This window comes from Capra hircus, chromosome 5, assembly GCF_001704415.2.
Source record: "Capra hircus breed San Clemente chromosome 5, ASM170441v1, whole genome shotgun sequence".
NCBI classification, from domain to species: domain Eukaryota; kingdom Metazoa; phylum Chordata; class Mammalia; order Artiodactyla; family Bovidae; genus Capra; species Capra hircus.
Window position 1 is genome coordinate 84911863 of NC_030812.1, and position 25649 is coordinate 84937511.

General features: G+C 35.2%; 1 protein-coding gene across 4 annotated transcripts in view; it reads left to right on the forward strand.

Annotated features, from left to right (window-relative positions):
- SOX5 (SRY-box 5) overlaps positions 1-25649 on the forward strand; it is a 1143898-nt gene that overhangs the window by 868582 nt on the left and 249667 nt on the right. For all 4 annotated transcript variants that reach the window (XM_018048397.1, XM_005680750.3, XM_018048396.1 and 1 more), the window contains one exon: positions 15777-15863. In XM_018048397.1, coding sequence (XP_017903886.1) covers positions 15777-15863 — 87 coding nt within the window. The remainder of the gene's footprint in view (positions 1-15776; positions 15864-25649) is intronic.

The window sequence follows — 25649 nt, forward strand, 5'->3', positions numbered from 1 at the left end:
TTGAGTTAAGTAAATAAACAAAAAGAGTGATATAAAAGCCTGCTTCTTGATAAGAATTGAACCTTGATAGGCTCTGTTTAGAATATGTGAAGAAAAATGTATAGTAATTTGATTCACAAAAATTGGTTTTTAAATAAGATATTTTTACTTTTGCTCCTTTCTTCTACGAACATGTAGGTACTGAGAAGACTTTTTTTTTTTTTTTTTTCTGACTATCTCTTCCATGGCTGAAAGACACAGCATGTTTATAAATCTGTTAATGTATTTAACTTTAGGAAATAAGCACTCCACCTTTTCTTCCCAAACACTCTGGTGAGAGGCCATTACTGTTTCTAGTCTAGTAAAATTTTAGAAATAAATCAGTGAAGATTTTGATTTGAGTATGTGGTACAAGGAATGCCCAGTCTTCGTACAGTGCCCAATTCATAAAAGAATCTGTTACAAGCTTGTAGTATTTGCCAGTTAGGTGCTGTTTACTGATAGGGGTGACAGTTCCCAGCTGCAGTCAATTATGCTTCCATTATTTCTGTTGTTTAAACATGCTTTGGAATACCAGTTCAGAGGATTTTTACAAAATGCATCTAAGTTCGAAAACAAAGCAGAGAGCATGTTAAAAAGAAAACCCAAGTACACTGGGATTGGATAATTTTTTTCTCAGAGTATTTATCATCTCTTTGCCACCCCCCTTCACCCTCCTGTTTCCACCTCACACACCCAAGCATTTAGAAAATCACACACACAACACATAGTGTTTGATTTAATGCAGGGTTGCAATTCAATCAAGAGACTGCTGAGGTCATATAATATAAATGGCTACAGTACTTCTTGGCTCAGTTATAGCCTTGATCATTCAGAGCTTTGTTTTTGTTAATTGAGTAACCCCCTGCTGGGGAGAGAGCTCCTAAATATTTTGGACGATGTGTCACTAAAAAGAATTTAGAGACTAGAAGGTAGTGGTCTGAGGGGGTGGGTGATCTGAGGAGGTGAGTTTCTGCTAGGGACAAGGGAAGAGAAAAGAGGTTGTTCTGAAACTGTGACAGGACAAAGGAAAGAGAAGCAAATTGTTTCTGAATAGAAAATTAATCATTGAAAAGGGACTGGCTATTGTGAAGCAAGCATAAAAATAGAGGGCACGTTTAACTTGAAATATATGAGAAAAAGCACTATAGAAACTCCAGTGGTGGCCTTTAATGGAAAATACACTCGGCCATCTCATTATAAGTACATCCCTGGGAGCCAAGTGTTATGAGCATTAGTAAGAAGGTGGTATTATAAAAAAAAAAAAATTGATTATAATCAAGCTTAATGTATTTGCAGCTTAATAAAAGTATTGTATGGAGGTAGTGAGTATCATGGCATAATACAGACCTCTAAGTATTGGATTGTTCATAAGTATTGTATTTCATAATGTTAATCTGTGGAGGCCCTTACTTCCTTTACCAAACCCTGTATTGGTAAAGAGAAGATCACAGAATTGTAGACCGGCCCCTATTAACCTCAGAAAATACAATTCAACATATATCTTATCATCTTAATCTCCCCAATATTTTTCTAGTTTATAATACAATGTTGTATATAACAAACAGATGTCTCCCCTAGGTCACTGTTTGTAATTTAGTAAATTGTAGGTGTCCAACTGGAGAGCCTAGAGCTGCTGGCGAAGTATGAATGCTTGAGATGCCTCATTAATTTAATGTAGGTAAGAGGCTGGTGGGCTTAAAGGATTTGGTAGCAGCCCCATAGAGAACTACCTAAATGAATTCAAATAGTGTGGAATAAACTTTTTTTTTCCTATGATTTTTTTCCCCCTCCATGCTGTGAAACCCTCACTGATCATTATTTTTTAGGCACTTTATGTGTCATAACAAAAACAGAAAGGCTGAAATATGTATGAAAACACGAGTTTCAATTAAACGTAAATCAAGTATTTTTTTAAGGTGTTGGTTTTTAGTCTTTATACAGCTTCATTTGGCGCATAACCACGTGTTTTGAGATTTGGCTTTTGGCTGCTTTATCATTTTGAGGGTGCTGCACTATAAGCTGAACAATCTGCTGAGAAGAAAAGGGAGGGAAGTAAATAAGCCAAGTTCTACATATAGAACTATGGACTAAAATGATTTGGCACCTAGTGTATAATAAGAGAGCTTATTAGATTATATATCCACTTTAATATACTTCATACATTTTGGAAATATTCTTATAAATAATGTAATCCCCTAATTAAACAAAGTAATTTCTCTCTTGTTCTTTGGTAGCTGCTGCGGGACAAAGATGTGTTTTCTTGCTTTAGAAAAAGAACGCTTTTTTTTTTTTTTTAATTCCACAACCATATATTTTAAGGAGATAATGTGCCCCTGTCTGGTAATAAAGATTTATTTGGATGCTTACAAATTTATTGCAGTGACTTTTAAGTTTAGTTTATCAAATTTATTGCAATAAATTATTTGCTTTCTGCAACTAAAATTATAAGCAGCTACCACACTTGGAAGGACTTTTTTGAAATGCTTGAAATTTAAGTGAAGATCTTGACTCCTTTCATTGGAACAGTTTAATTTTTGAGGATTAGGTATGAATTTCTAATTTAGCGTAATTTTAACAATGTTTTGTCTGATTCATCTTCCTAGAATAGTTACTAGATTTTTCCAAATAGTTGAGGGCAGTAAAGGCTTTTTGAAACCTTCTTCAGTATTCGTCCCAGTGTTCCCTTTGGATAGATCTGATGTCCAACAACAGAGACCCTGTGGGGCTTAAACATACTCTGCACCTTTTTGTGAGAACTGAGATAGCAGGTTCCTGGGGGGTTTCAATTCCCTCAGGGAAAATTCTCAGAGGTATAAACACTTTCAAATTTCTGACATGTGGAACACAGACCTTTGTGGCTTTTGAGAGAACATTCCCAAGTTTATAAAAGCTTGCTCTCTGACCCTCAGGTCAGAAAATTGGATGGTCTGTCATTTTACTGGATTCATCCATCCTTTTGTGATAAAATTTTGACCTATATCTTAGTTTTTAAACTACTGATGTTTCATTGCACTTCACCAAAATCTCTAGGCTGTTTTAAATCAGCTTTTCACTTTCATTTTTTTTTTCATTCTTTTAGATCAGTAACCCATTAGGGAAGTATGGGATACACGTCATAGTATGGTGGACAGTCTTTGTGCTCTTTTACCCGCCCCTCCATCACCCAATTTTTCTCCTCAAATACATTTCTAATGAAATAAATGAGTTGAGATTATATATAAATATTCTATACTAATTTAACTAAATACATGTATATGAAAGATAAAGATTCAGGTGATATGCATTTCTGTCTACCATTTATTACATATATGAGAGTTAAGTTCAGTGATGACTTCAGATAGGTGAGCACAGGAGAAGGAGGGTTGTTTAATGGCATTCTCTCTCATTTCTCCTCTTCTCTCTCTCCCTGCATACATCATTATTCTTTCAAAAGTTTATGTGAGAATGTTCTTCTCTCAGTTATTAGATGTAAGACATGATCTATAGATGTTACTGATTGGTGTTTTTAAGAATGTAGAGAGAATAAGCAGGCAAAATACTGTGGTGCTGCAGAAATCCATGTTAATTACATTCAAAGTATAGATTATGTTTTCTGCCATTGACACCGTTTCCGGGATTTGTGACTTGTTGTCCTGCCATTTTTTTAAATTAATAATGAATATTATCCCATTCATTTTTCTCTCATTTACCAAATAATTTGAACATCATCCCACCTTCTTCTTTAAACCTACCCCCCTTAGTTCTCAACCATTCCAGAGGGCTGTGCTTGTCATTTGACTGACACCACAGGCGTTCCTTTCTTTCTTTACCACTTATATTATGTGTGTAATACATTATATGAAAAAATAGATACGTATTTCTAACATGTAGTAATGTGGTTCATGGTCCCTTATTAAAGATTTTTAGACAAAAATTTTCTTCACAGTGCTACACTAATCATTCTTCTTCATTGCCCCCCTTTTTAATAAATAAAATGTGTATCAGTTTCTGGTAGTTCATTATTGCATTTTACTGTAAGTTTGTTTTTCCTTTGAAAAACTTTTTTCCTATTATTTCTTTGAGTTGTAACATAGAAAACTGTTGGGATATATTTGAATGGTTTTAGTTAATAACGTTTAAATTATCACTCAAATGACATTTTGGTGTTAGTAAATGTTTTTTTTTTACCTTTCAAAAAAGAGTTCTATGGATTCTACTTTTTGTTCTTCACTTGAAAAAAGGTTTTCAAGTTTCTGAAGATTTAATGGAATATTTTTATACCCTGAAGAGTGTTTACTCATCATAAAATTAACTCAGGTCCGGGAAAAGTGCGGACTCCTGGGACTCAGCTAAGACATTAGAGCCAGACCTGTCAGTGGCCTGGAGTTTTACATTTTAAAGAAGCTTCCCCATGACTAAGGACTCTAGGTGGATAGGGTCTACATTTGTTTTCCTCTTGTTAGTATCCAGCATACCTGGAAAAATACATGGTACCCACTATTTGTTGAAACAACCCACTCTACTATTCTTCTATTCTTACCTTTAAGTTTACTGTTGCATTCCTAGCATGCTTTAGTTCATATCATATTCCTAATTACAGACAAGATGACAAATTGATCCCACTTCTGGAAATTATTGCCTCATAGAATATTTTATAGCAGGTTCAATTAATTGATAAACATAAGACTAGATATCTATAGCAATGCTACAATAATAACATTTGGGAAAAAAATCTACCGGCACATTTATTTACTATTTATTAATATAATGATTCAAGTAAGGCATTTTTCTGTTTACATTGACTGCAGTAAATTAAACAAAAGGAGAGCAACTCAGTGACTCTGTAGCATTTTGAGTCCAAGGTTTAGCATCTGATCACTGTTAGTCTATACATCTAAACAGTGCGTGGTATATTATAAGAGATGGTGAATTTCTTGAAGTTCAGAGGCCATGTCTTAGTATCACAGAGTAACAATTGTGGCTTAATGATAACCGTTAGATAAAAGAATGAATAAATAGAATAGGAGGCCTCCTGCTCGAGTGTGTGTGTGTGTGTGTGTGTGTGTGTGTGTGTGTGTGCATGCCTTCATGTATGTAAAAATTGTGCAAATAAAATGTAAAAGTATCTATATATTTTTAAAAATAGTCTAATAACTCAGTATATCATGCCACTAAAAGCAAAGACAATAGTTTTGTGCATTCATTAATTCCAGAAATTAAAAGAATATACAAACAGACTGTACTTGACTAACTTTATACCTACTGCTTTTAACATTGAGAATGGTTACATTTCTGGTAATTTAAGAAAAATGAAAGCCAAACTATGCTTTTTGTTATTTTTCCAGACTTTTTAAAAAATTATTTTTGTCTCCTTTTACTTGTTCCTTCTTAACTGAAAATGCTTTTTACACATTGTTTTTTTTTTTTTTTTGCTATTCTGCATTTTGTTGGTTCACAGCAAGTCATACCTAACACACAACTTTAAGTTTCATTGCTGATTAGATTGTATCTAGGCTTGTGGACATTAAATGTCATTTTGCAAATAAAACTATTGTATTTTCTCATCTAAAATTGCTCTAAAAATGACACGATCCAAAATCCATGAAAGGTTATGAGAGACCAAATATAACAAGTTGTTGAGCCAGATGGACGACTTTGGTTGTGAAGGCTATGTGCAAATTTAGATATATAATTTTAAGCAAATCAGAGGATTTTTCTCCTTAATTTTAAAATCTGATCTATGTATTAGAACATAAAAATATAATTTGAATTATAAGTAGCTTTGCGGCTCAACTGTTCAACTACCTGCATATCACAATCTCTGATTTATCATATGAATCATGTCAGTTTTTATTGTTCATATCTTTTCAGGCATCTGGCAAGCTGAGACTGCGATTTGTTTTCACATATGTTGTGATAGAGAAGATTCAGGATGTGTAGTGGTTTAGCATCAGGCTCTATGTGCTTTAATTCTCACTTCCAGTGGTAAAACATTCTGTCATATTTTTAAAGTATTGGAATTCTTACTCTAATGTATGTTAAGTGAATTTCTATTTATGTGCTCTTTGGATCTCCTTTATCATCTCTACCACTCACCTTCCCATTTATAAACAACAATGATAAAATTCTTCAAATATGATCATTAATTTTTGTCTTCAACATGGTCTAGATACCTAATCGAATGGATGGTTATCTGAACACACTCTAAGAGTTGGGTAGTTGCTTCATTTATAATTCAAACACATATTTAGGTAATTCTTAAAATATATCAATAGGCATTTAGAATTTGCTTAGAACTATGCTTCTTTACTAAACTGTGATATAGTTAAGCAATCAAACTTTTCCTGTTTGTTTATAAATTTGTCTCCTGAAGTTAAGACTTTTAAGTATGCCGCGTTCTTATATACCTTTTACTATAATTGAGTTCTTATGGCTTGTCTTTCTTCTATTTTTCTTCTTCTATCATATATATGTATATACAATTGAAATGATACTATTTCAAATAGATGGAAAAAACAGGTACATAATAGGCATAACTGAACAAGTGTTTTAATAGTTTTAGCCTGTACATTGAGGAAAGTTAAGCGGGTGGGTAATGTTTTAGATATTTCAATATTCAGAAAAACTGATTGTACATTAAAATATCAAAACTTGAGTCAGCAGGCCGAAGATTTTTTTTTTTTCTCCTAACCAAGCTCTTTTTAAATTTCAAGTGGAAACAAAGAAATTACAGTTGGTCTCTGAGAAAGTTGGTTATTGCTGGATGAAATAGTCTTGAAAATCTTTTATGAAGAATATTTTAACTGTTATGAATTGACTATTAATTGATGCCATCATGACCACTTTCTTCCCAATTTTATCTCAAGTTACCTTTGCTCTCCTGTTCTATCCCTCCTGCCTTAGTAACCCTGCTACTTCCTCCTACCTTCCACTCTCATCCCCTCTAATTGTACCTAATGGTTAGAACTTAATTCACATTTCACCACCCACACTATGCTGATATCATAAATTATTTGGATACAGATGGACAATATTCATTAGATGTGCACTCTACCAAAAGAGCCTGACACAGGAGTGCTGCACACTCCCATTTTTATTAAAAGTAGAAATGCTTTTCCTGTCTTGGGGGTTGGGGTGAGTTGACCATGATGGAGAACAGGGCTACAGTGCTAATAAATAAAAATAATAACTATTACTGCTGGCTGAGTGACCCTGGGAGAAGAGAACTACAAAGCTATTTGTTGTTCCCTTTCGCTTGTCAACAGCACTGGCTTAAAAGCTTGAGCCATTGTTGAGGACCTAATGGAACCTTTGGAAAGTTAGAAAGACAATGGTCAAAAATATTTTTGTACGTCTGTGCTTTTTGGGGACAATTCATACATTAACCTAATGGAAGTGACAACTATTTTTGTCCTTCTTACTACTTTGTCCCTCTTACTAGTATATCTCTTTCTTTGTCATCTTTTTTTGACATGAACCATCTGAGAAACTCATTGGAATGACAGATAAATCTGTGAAACTAATAGTAATGATCAAATTCATAAAATACATAGAACTATTGAAAAAATAAATAAAACTATAACTGTTTGATGTAGCATTTGATCTCTGGGTAGTTTTAATGATGGGTAAATTGATGCATGTGGATATATATTTCATTTGGTTATTGATGTATTTCTCTTGATATGTTGTATGCTAAGTTGTAGTTGTAATGGTAGTCAACCTTTTTAAATGTTACTGTGAACCCAACATTGTCTTCCATGCTTTACATAAATTATGTAATTCTGTAGACAATAGTATAAGTATAGTTATTATCCCCTTTTATAGGTGAGTAAATTGAAGCACAAAATGGTTAAATTACTTGCCAAAGATCACAAAATTAGTCATAGTAAGTGATGGTGTCATGTCGTATGACTTTTTTTAAATTTTTTTTACATTTAGTAGCAAAACATAAGGGAGATTTTGTACATGAGAAAAAACTCTTTGCGGTTCCTTTTTGAAATGCTGCCCACAAAGTACTTATGTTATTTTTTGCTAGGGTCTAATATTTAAAACAAGAAAAAAGCAGAATGTTTTAGTCTATGCAAGAAATGCACTTACTTGCCAAGTGACGGAGTAGATAAAACTAGGAGAGTTTCATAAGACTGTCTCTTAAAGGATATTTTGTGTAGGAAATATAGAGTCATCTTTTGAAGAGGAAATCCAAGTTTATTGATATATAGCAATTATATCTTATTGATTATGGTATATTTAATCATGTGATGAAAAATATTTTTCTAAAATGTGGTATAAAGTTAGGCATAATTGAATAAGCATTTTAATAGTTTTAGCCTGTACATTGAGGAAAGTTAAGCGGGTGGGTAATGTTTTAGATATTTCAATATTCAGAAAAACTGATTGTACATTCAAATATCAAAACTTGAGTCAGCAGGCCAAAGATTTTTTTTTTCTCCTAACCAAGCTCTTATTAAATTTCAAGTGGAAACAAAGAAATATTTTGGCACTGCTACAAGTTAAATATTTCTAGAGCTTAATTCACTTCAGGATGATTATATATAAAAGGAGGCTTATTGAAATCCTAGTGCTTTGGAATTTCAGATGTGTTTCTATTATGTGTTGTGGTGTGTCATTTTTTTTTTAAATTTCCTAGAAGAACTTGACATTTCCAGTAGCAGACTAGCTGGGTACTTGGCTAATGGGACTGTTACAAGGCCTTCTGGTCTTCAGTGCACAGGTACTTTCCAGATAATGTAGAAGTTTTTATATTAGTCCATTACATTGGTTAATATTTAGCCCCAGATGTTATCTAGACACGCAGCTATTATCAGCATGAATTGAACTCGTCCTGGTATGTGATATCCAGATTCAGCCCAATCTTCCCCCCAAAAATAATCTTATCAGTAATGGAATAGCTAAATAGCAAGATAGTAAATTATAAATAACTTTTTAAAGAAAAATATAGTTAACCAAATGTACTAATTGATCTTTTCTGTAGTTTAATGGAGGACATCAAGTGAAAACTTCTGAGGGGAGAGTACTGAATTAACAGTATCTGAGAAACCTATATGCAGGTCAGGAAGCAACAGTTAGAACTGGACATGGAACAACAAACTGGTTCCAAATAGGAAAAGGAGTACATCAAGGGTGTATATTGTCACCCTGCTTATTTAACTTATATGCAGAGTACATCATGAGAAATACTGGGCTGGAAGAAGCACAAGCTGGAATCAAGATTGCTGGGAGAAATATCAATAACCTCAGATATGCAGATGACACCACCTTTATGGCAAAAAGTGAAGAGGAACTAAAAAGCCTCTTGATGAAAGTGAAAGAGGAAAGTGAAAAAGTTGGCATAAAGCTCAACATTCAGAAAACTAAGATCATGGCATCTGGTCCCATCACTTCATGGGAAATAGATGGGGAAACAGTAGAAACAGTGTCAGACTTTATTTTAGGGGGCTCCAAAATCACTGCAGATGGTGACTGCAGCCATGAAACTGAAAGATGCTTACTCCTTGGAAGAAAAGTTATGACCAACCTAGATAGTATATTCAAAAGCAGAGACATTACTTTGCCAACAAAGGTCAGTCTAGTCAAGGCTATGGTTTTTCCAGTGGTCATATATGCTTGTGAGAGTTGGACTGTTAATAAGGCTGAGCACCGAAGAATTGATGCTTTTGAATTGTGGTGTTGGAGAAGACTCTTGAGAGTCCCTTGGACTGAGAGGAGGTCCAACCAGTCCATCCTAAAGGAGACCAGTCCTGGGTGTTCATTGAAGGAGTGATGCTAAAGCTGAAACTCCCAATACTTTGGACACCTCATGCAAAGAGTTGACTCATTGGAAAAGACCCTCATGCTGGGAGGGATTGGGGGCAGGAGGAGAAGGGGATGACCGAGAATGAGATGGCTGGATGGCATCACCGACTTGATGGGCATGAACTGAGTTGACACTGGGAGTTGGTGATGGACAGGGAGGCCTGGCATGCTGCGATTTATGGGATCTCAAAGAGTCAGACACGACTGAGCGACTGAACTGACTGACTGAATACTAACAGAGGTTCACCACCCAGACCACCTATCATATAATTATTGTCTAAAACTAGATGAGGTGAATCAAACTGGACTAATATTTCATTGTGAAAATTTTCAGTCTCATTAAAAACATGTTGTGATGTTTGGTATTTGGAAAAGAACAAGAAACTATGAGTTGGACTTCAATTTCTGCCTTAATTATTAATTAGATTTATGATCTTAGGCAACATTTAATCTTTATTTCTATTTTCAGTCTGTGAAATGAAGTGTTTGGCCTAGACTAGTTATTACCCAACTTGAGCAAAACAGTCATCTCCCAATACTAGTTTCCGTGGTCAAATATGTAAATTATATTACATAATCCATGAGCTTCCCTGGTGGCTCCTGCCAATGCAGGAGACATGGGTTCAATCCTTGGTCAGGATGATCCCCTGGAAAGGGAAATGGCAACCCACTCCAGTGTTCTTACCTGGGACATCCCATGGACAGAGGAGCCTGGCAGGCTATAGTCCATGGGGTCACAAAGAGTTGGACATGACATAGCGACTAAACACAACAGCAAATGTAACCCATAACTCACTTAAAGATCCACAGTCTATTAGCACATAAAATGATCTACATCTTATAGAGAGAAATGTAAATTTGCTTTATATTAATTAGGTTTACATGACAATGGAATGCTTATTTGTTTTAGTTTCACTTGTAGCCAAGCAATTTATGTTCCATTTATGTCTAATATATATTTTAGTAAATTACGTTTGTGGAATGTTTATCTAAATTTTATCTAAAGATCCTTCCAGTTTTAAAATGCTGAATCCATGACATGAAAATCTACATATGCTTTTAATTGTTGACTTTGAAGGAGATATTAGTATATTTTTGACTTTCAGCCCTGTTGTTGTTCCTTCCAAAAGATAGCTTTCATCCCTAAATGTTCACCTATCACATGTCAGAAATAACACAGCTTAGTTTAAGCCACAAAATGAAAGTATAAGCAGTGGTAGATTTGGTATGACCTAACTCCTGGGACTTTTTGAAAAATCACATATTATCCATACATATTTTTTGCTTGTTTGATTTTTCAATGAGTTCTGCCACTGCAGCTCAAGGGAGATTAAGGGAAAAAAACCTACATAAACACAAAGCAAAAACCTGAGCTTGTGTGTAAAGCTACTGCACTGGAGCGAATGTGGTTTAATTCTTGGCACTGGGAGCTTGTTGGAGAATTACAATATGTTGGCATGAGTCTCTGGGTCTCATTGTTCCAGATGAGGGAGTCAGTCTTAAGAGTGTTTGGCACTGAAGGGAAAAAGGAATGAGAGTTATAGGGAATGAACAGGCCTAAAGAGGCAGGATGCTGTTGTAACAATGGCTAGCACGGTTAGGGGGGCCATTCACTGCTGGGGATTGCCATAGGCATTGATGTGAAGAAGCATATGTGAGCAAAAGAGACAAGGGTGAGAAGGGAAAGGCAAGCAAACTTACCAAATCATAACATTCTGTCCTGATGGTAGAAAAAGACAAAAGTAACCCAGTTATAGTCATCTTACTAACAATAGGTTGACTGATAAGGAGAGCTTTCAGTTCTCTCTAATTCATCTTTTAGCTTCTTTCTTAATATTTATTTTATTTTTTCTTTAAAATATGTATACATTTTTATGCTTCACCTAAAAAAGGGGGATTCTTGAATTAAGAGGCCATGGTTTTGTATTCCATCTGTTCTACTTTCTGGCTAGGTGATGCCGGGTCTTGGTTTTCTTTCTGAGCCTTGGTTTTCTCATCTGCAAAATGGACATAATAATAATATACACCATGGACAAATTATTGTATCTGACAGCATTCTGTAAACTGAAATGTCATGCAAATAACAATAACTAATATTATCCATCATGCTTATTGTAATAAAGAGAAACCTAGCTTTAATTTTGATGGTAATCATGATACTCTGATGCCTGGGAGAAGTACAACTCAGGAGACTCTTTAAAACATTTAAAATAAAATTATGATACATCTTAATATGAAAGTAATGGCTAGTACAGAATTTAAACATTTGGAAATAACTATATGTCCAGAAACATGTCATACTCAGTGTATAAAATACAATCCTAAGTATGTATATTTTTTTAAGTCGCATTTTAGAAAATGTTTAGAAAATTGAATATTTAATAGATAACTACTCTCTCTTTGACTCCATAAGCACTGAAGCAGCCGTTAAAAAGTTGTGTCAGATTTCACTTTAATCATATTCACATATTAATGAATACCTGTATTATAAATATTGATATTTTGCCATTTGGTCTTTCACAGTTCTAATCATTTATATTCTATGGGATCTTTACTGTTTTCAGAGAAATTCAGTCACTGGTACATGTCTATTTATTGTGATCATTATTGTGAGATCATTTCTTAACGTTTCTTCATGAACTACTCGTGGAAATAAATTGGAACAGTAGCAGTTGTAGAATACCAAACATGGATTTGCTTAAAGCTGCTTGTTTGAGATTAATTCAAATAGAGGGGTGAAATGGGTGAAGAGATATGCTTTAGTTCCTCCCGGAGCTAGACAGTGTCAGAGTCCTGATGAGAACCCAGATTGCTTCACATATAGCCCAATAGTCCTTCCACTATGTGAATACATTTTCATTTCAATGCATATATCTGCTCTATGGTCATAAGTGAAAGTTAAATCATTATAGGTTCTCTTTAAGTCATCCAGAATTCCAAAGTTCAAAGTCATACAGTGGTATTACATCCTGAACATAATGAAAGCTCTAAGGAATCTTGGCATTTTATCTCTTCATGCTGCCCATAGGAACATATTACCCTGGGATATTCAATTTATCCTTTCAAATGTTTACTTCATCCATCCACTGAAGTTAATAACAAGAGTTTGTCTATCTATGACTGTTTTGCAGGTAAAATGCAGTGATATGTATGTATTGGAAAGAGCAAAGGCTTTGGGGTCCAAATAAGTTGAAATTAGCTCTATATTGATCAAGTCACGATCTTTCTCAAAGCATTTGTTTCTTAATGGTGAAACAGATGTACCAATATATAATTCAGGAGATTATTATGAGAAGCTTGAGATACCTATTGTAAAGGACATGATGCACTATTTAGCACTTAACCTCAAAATAGGTACTATCATTATCATTTCGTTGACAACAAGAGACTTAGGAATCTGTAGAAAAAAACAAAACAAAACAAAACCTTAGGCTAAGACTCGGCTCTGCCCACTAAACATTGTGAAACCTCAGACAAGTCCTTTTTTTAAAAAAAAAAAAAACCTGGAAGATAGATATAATAACATAATCTGAATCTTCAGGTGTTTGCTTTGATTAAATGAAGACAATGCTGGTAAAACCACCTAGCATAGTTCCTGCACACAGGATGGTCAATACATGTTTATTGAATCTGCGTTTTAAAAAATATACCTCATCCAAATTCCAAGTATGATTGTCTTTATTCATCCAAAGGCACAACAACCCTGAGTTAGATATATTTCTGATTTTACATCTTTCAAATTACTTGGTCTTAAAGAAGTTATTCATTTTTCTGTAGTGTACATTAAAAATCAGGTACTTGGGGAAAAAAAAGTGGCTTTGTATGCTAGCCTTCTATCTTCATGCAAGTTAATAAAGAGGCCAGGAATGTTCTGCAGGTTTCAGAAATCTGGCGGCTGTTTCTTTAACTCTGCAACTTAGACAGAAGACTTCTGTTTCTTTATGACCACACTACAGTGAATATTTTGTCTAGCTGCAGGGGAAAAGCTTTGTCATGGACTTTGCAGACAATAGCCTTAAAAGTAAAATGGTCTGCTTTTGGTGCTGGAGGTTCAGGGGCCTATTGTTAGTACACAATGAATTTCTATTGCTGCATTCCTGCTTTGCAAAGGTTTGTTAGCTTTTAGTGACTGACAGTACTCTATTGCAAATACCATATTGGCTGTGCCCTGTTTACATGCTACTCAAGAATTTTTGTAGGGTGCTGGTAAAAAGAAAACAGTGGTGTTTGTTTGACCTACTCTGATAAGGTTTAAAAAATGATTTCACTCACAAAGTGTTTACTAGGAACGTAGAAACATTGAAAATTCCTGCAGAAGTGTTTTAATGTTACTTTTAAAGCCTTAGTAAACAGAAATATTGATTACAGTAAGAAGAGATATAATGCATTTTATTACTCAGAATTGCCATTATCATCTTCAAAACAACATGGTAAACAAATAGGAATATTTTAAGGAAAAGTAAAACCTTTAGCATCCTTTTCCATTAAATGTGACAAATGAAGAGGTATATTTTGTTACAAAGGAAAAAATACATTTCACACATTCCATGTAAATGTGCATACAGTAGTTGTGTGTGTGTGCACACACTATATATACAAGCTATTTGAAGGAGTAATTATTCAGATATTTCAGCATTTTATTCTCCCCAAGTTTTTGGCATGTGAAAAAGAAGGATTCGTGTTGTCACAGTTTTTCCAAGGAAAATTACACCTCACCTTATTCAAAACTCTACACAGGCTTCTTGACTCTGATAGCTGTTGTCTTTAAGATGAGGGCCTGAGAATAGTAGAAAGCATTAACCAAGGAGACGCTTTACAAATGCATTTTATTGTGGGGAAAATTAACCCGTTTCTAATAATCTTATGGTCTCTAGGCCAGACGGTTCCTTTGATAAGTTAACATGTACTCCCTTTATGCTCTTAGTAGGGGGTAAACAAATGTCTGAACAAACACAAATACACATAAACACCAATGTGGAGAATGGCAGTGTGTGTCTTCGATCTAGATAATAAGTGTGGGTATTGTTATTTAGATGGAGCATACTGGGACACTTATCTTTTAGTACACACCATTTTCTAACTGAATGCAGTGCTAATCGCGGGATTGAAAGCCATTGTAATTGTGTACCCATCTAAATGCTGACAAGAATATACAATTACATTATTTGGAACTGAGTGTTATGTTTGGGTGTTTTATTAGCATTTATGTTTACTTATACATTAAAATTCAACACAGAAGGAGATCAAAACCATGTGACATAAAGAATCAAGGATCAAACTACCGCATAACTCTGCTCTCTAAAACCTCTGTGTCCTGTCTTAACACAGGGCATTTTTAAAGAGTATGATACAAATCTGAAATAAGCAAGTAAGTTTCCATTACGGGCATTACTCCCATCTCTAGATTTTGCAGTGTTTGTAAAGCTTCTTTTATACCAACTTATTTTTATATGTTCGTGATACTGGCAAATCTTTCCACAGTGTGCTTACCACCACGATGTTAAACACATATTATAAAGTGGTTGTAATTGTAAACACACAGAGGGATATAATTACATGTAGCAGATTTAAGAGCTAATTCTTTGCCTTTTTTTTACTCTGCATTTTATCAACATAATTATTTTTTGACTGCAGACTAACACCCTGAAATTGACAAGCATCCATTATAGCAGGAATTTGCTCACCAAATTGAAAAACAATGAATTGCAGGTTTATATGTACCCATTGTCATAAAGAATTAGTTAGGCTTTGTTCCGCAAGAGGAAAAAGCTAATGATTTTGAAACAGCAGGTGACAAAACACATTCTTTTTTTTCCTCCCCTGTTATCAGTGTGTTGATGAAGTCATTATGAACTGGGGGCGGGGTAGGGGTGGCCTTATTTTTAGCAGATAGACTTTTAATGAACTACATTAGAAAGATAGCCATGTTGATTTGCCTACCTTTCTTTTTTTCCTTTACTCAGAAACCCCCAGTATTGAAAAGCTACTCTCAAAAGACTGGAAAGACAAGCTTCTTGCAATGGGATCAGGGAACTTTGGTGAAATAAAAGGTAATATATTTGCAATTATTTTGATCCAAAGTATACCAAAATGAGTCTGATATTTAGAAATATGAATGGTGGCAAACTACTTTTGCCCCCATGCATTCTATTTTTGCTGTTTCTTCTCTCTCATTTGAAAGAGGATATATGAGAGTTCTTACTTTCTCTCTGTGCCTTATAATAGTATGTTGTCTTAACAGAATGACCTATATTTTTAACAGTCTTTGGTTTTCATCATTTTTAAAAATTTTAAATGATTTACCTTATAAGTACAAAAGTATCTACAGCAGGGTTAAAACTGTATATTACAAGAAAATACTTTTACACAGTCTACATATTAAAATTATGAATGTACATAATCTACATTTAAAGCCAGGAATGATGCAGGATGAAGATTTAATTCTTCGTATGAAAATAAAGTCAAATGGTCATTTCAATTAATTTAAAAGTGTGTTTTCTGCTAGCATAGTAGGCCACCCATGGTTTTCTAGTGTTGCCAATAGGACATTTTTGATTCTAAGTTCTAAAGGATTAATTTTAAAGAAGAATATACTTACCAATATCAATAGATTTTGTCACGTATTACTTTGTACATTTTTGATAGAAACTGAATATATATTTAAAATATCACCAGATTTGTATTAATATACATGTAGAAATATGTGTATAAATAACTTTTTTGCATATGTCTGTTCATGCACGTGTTCTCCCAGTGAGAGGCAATCGTCTCTCAACATTCTGCTACTTCAGAGCATCCTAGAGAAAGACAAACCATAAATCAGTCTGCTCAAAAGTTTGACTTAGGTGATATCAGCCATCTCGGATTGGAAAACTTCCAGAAAGTGTTTGAGTATTTCACTTTTTATCCAACTCTTTGGAGTTTGGCTGTGGTTAGTTGTGAATGGGTGGTAAGAGAATAAATTCCTGCTAATCCACAAATTAAGTAACCATAATCTATAATGAAATGAGATTCAAGCAAATAGTAATTAATATCCTTTACAGAGCTTGAAGACAGAGGTTAAAGAGAACAGTGAAGTTTCTTCTTTTTCTGAAGCAGCAGGTCCTTTATTTGTGGGATTTTAACCCGTTTGCACCTGTGATATAGGACATATTCTCCAAGGTTCTTTATTCTGCTATGACCTGGGTAATAACTAAGCTGAGCCAAGAAGACTGCCTGTTCGCAGGCTTGTGATCTCATTCCATTGGAGGACAAGCATGTTTCCCTACCTCGTTTTCCTCACAAGTCTGACTTGAAAGCAGCCAGCAGCAGTGATGATAAGCTTAGAGGAAAGAAGCTCAGCTGTCCTTTCAGGCTTGCCTATGGGGTTAGTTCAGGAAGCTGCAGTACAGTCACAAAAGAAGTTTCTGTCTTTAATTTTGAGTTTTTTAAGCTGAACATTCAGAGCACAAGTTTGGTTATTGTCCTGTGTTTCTGTTCAAAAGGCAGTTTTCTGATGCATTTTAAAAGCACCTGTAGATCTTTCTTCTGCTGGGGGGCATGGTTGTTAGCTGCTTGGATCAGGTTTGGCAGAAAACTCGGGGGGAAAGCACTATGTTACTTTTCCTACTGACTGCCCATGACAGTTGCAATTACTGTCCATTGTTCATAGCTGGCGCAGAAGTGGAGAGGGTACAATAGTATGTTGCCTTCTGGGGGTAAGGGAATTTGACTTAATGGTTTTAGGGGGTCAGACACTATGATTACGTGCTGCCCAGGAATGTGGTTTTCATGCCACCTGAGAAGAAGTTAGTCGAGAACAATGGCCTAGCTGTTTGGCAGCTATTTTTTATGAGGCAAATAAAGGTGTAAGTCTCATGTATGTGTAGACTGTTTTCTGTCAGGGTAGGGAACGATAGGCATGACCTTTGTATAATCTGAAAATATGAACTTACTCAATTATTAGATAATTTATTAGGGATAATTTAGAGTAAGGTAGTTGACTAGAACCTTTGCTTATATTATGAAATTTACAGCCTTTACAGTATTTACTGAGTCTTCTTGTGAATTGAAACTACTCTTCTCTACTTACACTGGTCAGTTTTCACTTAACTGTTTAAAATGAACTCCAGGAAGCATGTGAGTAAGTAAATGAATGTGCCTGTACATATGTGTGTGTGTCCATGCTTGAGCATGTAAGACTGTAGCCAAGTGAGGGCAGAGCACGCTTCCTAAGTGCTGCCTTTAGGTTGCTGTGAGTGAATTGCTTTCGGGGCATTTGGACAAAGACTAAACTTACAGCTTGTGTGTGTGTGTTTTAGTCGCTAAGTCATGTCCGACTCCTACAATCCCGTGGACTGTGCCTGCCAGGCTCCTCTGTCCATGGGATTCTCCAGGCAAGAATACTGGAGTGGGTTGCCGTTTCCTTCTCAAAACTTACAGCTTGGTGAAGTTCAAAGAAGCATTTCCTACTATTACTTACTTAAAAAAGAAAAAATCATAAACTTTTAAAATAGAAGAAATAAATAGTATCTGGTTTGGATAGCTTAGCTATCAATAAAGAGTTACCATACCCACTTAAATTCAATCTCATTTCTCAAGAAACAATGTGAGTTAGGAAAGGTCACCGACTTCTAAAAGCATAAAATATTTTTCATGTTGGATTATCTTGCCTGTTAGAATTTAGACCATCTTATGGTCTGGTACTTTGGAAATGTAAAGTAATTAGGCTTTAAAGTTACATTAGAAAACAATCCTCTGAAAAACATTCAAAAAGGACAATGGATTCCATTTTCCAGGACAAAAGAGTTTGACTAAAAAGCTCTACTTGTAGCAGACAGTCAATATATGTTATAAACATACTACCTGCCTAAAGAAATTATTTTTTCTTCTCTAATCAGTCATATAGTGTAACGAAGCCAGTTTGCAGAGGTTTTGGCCTTATCTATAGTAGAAGCGCTGAAGTAATGGTTGTGTGAAGAAATATATTTTATAGCCTCATAGTTATTGAAAAGGGGAAAAAAACAGTGCCTGCACTCCAGTTGGCAGCCAGTAGCGTCACACATTGTTTCAGCTAGCATGAAATTCCATTACACTGAAGGTCATTGCTTTGGCACTTCACCTGAGGACAGTATCTGGGGATCCATGGCAGCTTTGGCTAATCTAAACAGATCATTTGTTTTGCAACAAAGTCATTGCAAAATGTGTGTTTTACTGAGTTCAGTTTATTTGTAGAATTATAACAGAAATATCTGCATGCAAAAATTCTCTTAAATATTTCTGTTTTGGTCAGGTTCTGAAAGCAGGGCATTGTTCGAGAGGTGTTCTGGCTAGACCACTCAGAAAAGCCTAAATGAGTCTCTTTACCTGCCTTGTTTGAAGAATTCTTTACTCTTGCGTTCTTTCCCATTGATGTCCCTGTAGATGCTTCTCACCCTGCTCACGATACATTAATTTAGGTCAACCAAGTGTTGTATATGATACTCAGGAAAATGCCAGCTGCAGTTGGTATAATAAAAAAAAAAATGGCTCTTTTGGAAAGCTATACTTCTTTTTTTCTTTCTTTCTAAAAGATGGGACATAAAAGCAAACACACCAAACAGCTCTAGAATGAGTTCAAGGAAATAATCTGTTTAGCAATACTATGGTCTATCAGAACTCATGAATTACAGACATGCTTTCATAGTTTCAACATGTCGATTAAAGTAGACCCTCTCTTAGGTGACATAAAATTTTGAGAATTAAGAGATACGTAGATTTAGTATATAACTTGTAAGAGATAGTTCTCTTTAAGTAGCATTAGCGAATTTGAAAATAAGCAGGCTTGAACCAGAATCAGGTCTTAGGTAATCTAGTAAAAGGTATCCCTGGGTTTTTGTAAATTTAAAACAAGGAAACTAAAAATCTGAGCATTTAGATATGTTGGGATTTGTACAACTTTGAAATTGTTTTAAACTCACTCTTAAAAATCCAGTAACTATTTAAGAAACACACGTTTTGCTAATTACCTTGTGACTATTTCATTTGTGCATAAAATATATACATATATATATTTATATATGTCTTCACATTTTTTCAGAGGGGTTGGAAATGCTGATTATTTTCTGAGGGAACTTTTGGATCTAGAATTTGTTTAACATAAGAGACAGCCATAAGGAAGGTACATAACATATAGTCATTTACTTCTAAATAAAGTAAATGTTTAATGTTTTTAATCTACTAAGCTTGTTTTATAGTTCCTTGTAGTTGGTTATGAGTAATGTTTTCAGTTTTTGTAAAAACTATTTCATAAGAACTGAAGAAAGACTACTGGTGTACAGAATATAAATTTTTAAAATAAGTCTGGCAGTGTATATAAAAGCAGAAAGTGACTTTATGTTTTCTGCAAATCAATTACTTACTCTGTCTTAGAAAGCCAGAGTCCTTATGCCAGTGTATAAGCACAGCAAATGATAGAAAGGGAACAGTCAGCCACTGGCTCTCCTGGATCTGTAAATTGATAATCCAGTTCACCAGTTAAGTTTTACACACGTTTTACTGAAGGGACTTAATAAAGCATGTTTTAAGCAGATACTGTTACATAGTTAATCTGGGTTTTATTATTGAAAATAAAAATATGCTCTCCTCCACATTTTCTCATTTAAAAATACATTCATTCATTTAACAAGTATTCATTTGTGCGAAGGGTGTGAAGATTCTAAAATTAAAATAATTATAAAAACATTATTTATTTATTTTTCTTGTAGATGGGGACTCCAAAGCTTATGCCGTCCAGATCACTGGATAACGGAATTAACCTAAAGCCTTTTTTTTTTAAGTGAACAATTCTCTAACAACTTCACTTTGACTTTTCACTTTCATGCATTGGAGAAGGAAATGGCAACCCACTCCAGTATTCTTGCCTAGAGAATCCCAGGGATGGGGAAGCCTGGTGGGCTGCTGTCTGTGGGGTTGCACAGAGTCGGACATGACTGAAGCGACTTAGCAGCAGCAGTATTCTCTACCTAGAGAAGCATGGTGCAGTCAAAAAGATGCGGTGTCTTGTTGCTCAGATCCTTTCAAGGACTTATGGAAATCAGGCTACTCTTTTAGTTTGTTTCCTCATCCACTCATTTAAAAACAGTTGTATTGATTACATGCCCATTTATGTACAGGCACTTTATTAACATCTTCCTTACAGAATTATTGTAACAAAGTCATTTATTCCCATTTTAGGTAGGAAGAAATTGAATCTCAAAGAAAGAGATTAATTATCCAAAACCATATGTTTAGTTATGAGAGAATCAAGAGCTAACTTTAATTCTGTCTTCAAAGTCTGTGCTGTTTACACGATGCTTGGTAGTCAGTCTCCAGTAAAGTTGGAATGGGTGATCTCTAAAATCCTCTAAAACTTGAAAGCATATTCAGACCCACGACAGCTAGACGAAGAGTCCCTCTAAGATACACCCATCTTTAGCCTACTCACATGGTGAACTGTCCTTGTACATTACCTACCTTACTAGTAGCCCACAGTTTGGAACCCAGTACGTATTTCATGAATGAATGACCAAACCATGCCATGTTTTGAGGTAGTTATTATTGACTGTATTCCAGTCTCTACATGCAGCAAATGTAATGCCATATTTTTTAAACTGTTGTTTCACATTTTAAGTACAATATCCAAGTAAGTGGATGGAATAATTTTGGGAGGAGTTTACAAAATTACAATCTCCATTAAAAAGTGCAAGTGCAAGTGAAGTCGCTCAGTCGTGTCCAACTCTTTGCGACCCCGTGGACTGCAGCCCACCAGGCTCCTCCATCCATGGGATTCTCCAGGCAAGAGTACTGGAGTGGGATGCCATTTGTTCTCCAGGGGATCTTCCCGACCCAGGGATCGAACCCAGGTCTCCCGCATTGCAGGCAGATGCTTTAACCTCTGAGCCACCAGGGAAGCAGACTTGTGTAATAAGAGATTGAATAGAACTGTACTTTTTTTAATGAAAAGTAACAGTGGTACTTGTTTTCACTGCACAATGATAGTACATACATCTTCTTCAAAAAATCCCAGGAACAAAATATCCAGTCATGGGGTAACAATGGTAAAGACCATAGCTACTTTTCAAGTGTTCCATTTCACTCTAATTATAGTCGCTCCTAAAACTGATAGCTTTCTATATTATATATATATTTTAAAATCCAAGCCAAAGTCCACCATTTAAGATATTGAAACAAAGGGAATTCCCTGGTAGTTAGGACTTTGTACTTTCACTGCTGAGGATTGGGGTTCAATCCCTGATGTTAGTTAAAACTGCAAGCCACCCAGTGCAGCCAAAAAATAAAGGTATTGAAGCAAAAAGGAACTATTTTTTCAAAGTAAGTTGCAGAAACCCAAAAGTAACTATATTTATCATATTAGCAATGTACACTAGAATATCAATGTAAACTGTCATGTAGAAAATGATAATACCCCTGAAATAATTTTAGTTGATTCCAATTTCTAAGAATATCTATATTGCAGTAAAGGGTATGTAATTAAATTTTATCAAAGTTTGATTGCATTCATTGTCAGTGAAAAAGACCTATTCACAGATGTGTGTAGGTTGGATAACTTAAATATTCCTTTGATGAATCAGAATAATGCCATTCATACCTTGTGATGTTGGGGTCTAACTTTTTACTCTTGTTGGATAAGACTGCCACTGAAAAAAGCTTTCGTAATACATTTAGAATGCCTTAAGTTAGTTTCTATTCATTATATTTTTAGTTCATTCAACAAATACTGCTGTCTGTCTTGCCATGTGCTCTGTTCTGGAGATGTAGTGATAGCAAATGGAGTAGACAGATTTCTGCCCTTCTGGAGCTTACAGTCTAGTAGAGACTCTTTCACTAGGCAGAATTTTTAAGGGCAACACAATGAATGACTTTTAGATCCTTCAAGTGGAATACCAATTGAAAGCAGCAACATTTCCATAAAAAAAATTAAATTGAGTAGAGTCCTATCCAAATTATAACAGTGATAATGTAAGGAACACCAGCAATAAAAGAACAAAACATCCTGGCAAAGATTGACTGTTGCTTTGAAACAAAGAACTAAATGTGTGGCGATGTTTTCAAGGGAAGAAACATGATCTCTAATTTACTTCTAGTGTTGAAATTCTAGGCCTTTTCCTTTCCTGAGTGACTCTTCCTTCCTTTTATTTTTCCTTTATTTGGATCAAAACTTCCAAAAATTTACTGTGGTTTTGATTGTTCAACTTCGAGCCAAATATCTATTCTATTTTCGTAGAATAATATTTAGGAACTATCAGCTTCCAAAGATTTTTTTTCTCATTATATCTAATGTATTTGAAATCATCCTTAATTTAAATCATTCCAATAAAGGTTTTTATCTATTTGCATAGAATTTTACATTATCAGTCAATTAAGGACTTTGTTCTTGTTTATTTATTTAATTCATATAATAAAAAGTGATAAGGTGTCTTGGCTTCCCTGTTGGCTCAGATAATAAAGAATCTGCCTGAAATGCAGGAGACTTGGGTTCTATCCCTAGGTTAGGAAGATTCCCCTGGAGAAAAGAATGGCAACCCACTCTGGTATTCTTGCCTGGAGAATTCTATGAACAGAGGATTCTGGCGGACTGCAGTCCTTGGGGTCACAGAGAGTCGAACATGACCAAGTGACTACTAACACACACACACACACACACACACACACGCACACACACACAGGGTGTCTACCATGTGTGAGGCACTACTCGGGGGATATAGTGTTGAACAAAACAAGCTAGTATTCTGCTATCATGGAGCTTATTCTCTACTGGGAGATTCAATAAATAAATATCAGTAACATCACAGCATATGGTGTTGACTACTAAGTACAGAATAAAAGTGGAGTCACGTGATAGAAGAAGAGGGAGTGGCTTTTTTAATTTTGGTGTTCAGGAAAAGCACTCTGGGAGAGGAGTTGGCATTTAAGCTACTATTTGGATGGATTGGAGTCGATTGGTTGATTGGTTGGTTAATTATCTCCTCTCTTTAAATGTAGTCTCTCTGAAGCAGACATTCTGTCTGGCTTGTACAATGTAGTGCCCCCAACTCCTACAATAGTGTGAAGCATGCAGGAGGAATTCTGTGCATATATGTTGAATGAATGAAAGAAAAAACCAAAAAGCTAGTAGTTCTTTGCCAGGGGAATTTGGTAATGTCTGGAGGCATTTTGAGGTGTTACAACTAGGCAGGGTGTGCTACCAGCATCTATACCGCATGACTCCCCAGAAAGTGAAGCATCCAAACGAAAATGTCTATGGCACTGAGATTGAGGAACCCTAGGGGAAAAGTTTACCAGAGGGAAATATTTGAAATACAGAGGGCTTAAAATGGGAACAAGTTGCATATTGGTATTAGGGAAACTGAAAGAAGGCAATGGGACTGCAATATTTTGGCAGAGAAAATGGGAGAGGAGATAATGCCAAAGAAAGGCAAGGGCCTGATCATTCAGGGCTCTGTAAGGGCAGGGAGTTTGGAATTTATTTTATGTCCAGTATAAAGCTTTGAAATGGTTTTATTCTGTTGCGTGATATGAGCTGATGCGTGTGCATGCTAAGTCACTTTAGTCATATCTGACTCTTTGCAGCCCCATGGACTGTAGCCTTGCCAGGGTTCTCTGTCCATGGAATTATCCAGGCAAGAATACTGGAGTGGTTGCCATTCCCTTCTCTAGGGGACCTTCCTGACCCAGGGATCAAATCCGGGTCTCCTGCCTTGCAGGCAGATTCTTTTACTCTTAAGCCACCGGGGAAGCCTGGCATGATGTGGCATATCTTCCTAGATGACTGCTCTGAACTTGTGTTTGGAGAATGGGTTTTAGTAGGAGAAGTAGGAGATAGAATGTTTAGAAACTGTTGGGGGAGTCATGGCAAGAGAGGCGAGATGGTAATAGCCTGAAATGAGGGCATTAGTGGAAATGAAAATACATGGACTGATTTACAATATGGTCTAATGATGAGAAGATTCCCAGTGAATCAAATATGGAAGATGAAAGAATATAAGCAATGTTTACGTGGTGATATCTCTTCCTGAGGTTGGAATGACTGAAGCTAGTTCCCTTCCTTTATGACTTCCCTCACACTGGGTTATGGAATGTTCTGGTGTGCACTTCTGCTCTGGAACTTAGAGAATTAAAAGAATTGCTTTCATGATAACCATTCTATAGTCACTAGGCAGTAGAAAGAACTGAAATGTAAGATATTTTTGTCTCTTAAGCCTTCATTCTTAGGGAATAGAAGCAAGATTAGCATAAATTAAAACACACAAGAGTGCAAATAACTGAAACATAAAAGATGAAGGGAAGTTGGATAAAGGTTCACAGAGTTAGAACTGAACAGAGACCATAAAATTAGATTTCAAGTAAAAATATTGATGTCTGTGTGACTAAGTGAAGACAGGATTTTGTTAATATTTCATATACTGAATGCCAAAATGATATTTGTTTGTACCCATTATCAAATATATATATATTTTTTATACATTGGTATTATATTAGCTATAAAATAGATAATAGTACCTTAAGCTTTTAAATTATATGTATTTACAGGAAATACTTGTATTTGCCAAGTAATAATAATAATAGTAATAATATTCATTGTAGAAGATTTTATAAATGTTACAAATATGAAAAGGTTACAATGACCCATTTAATGACCCATCACCTAGAAATAAGCACTATTAATATATAGATAAACTTTCTTCCAGTCTTTTTTTCTATAAATGTAGATATGTGCATGCCTTGAAGTGTTTATACAAATGTTTCATTTCTATCCAACTTTTTCAGCTAGCTTTATGTCATGAACAAGTTCCTATGTTATAAAATATTCTTAAAAT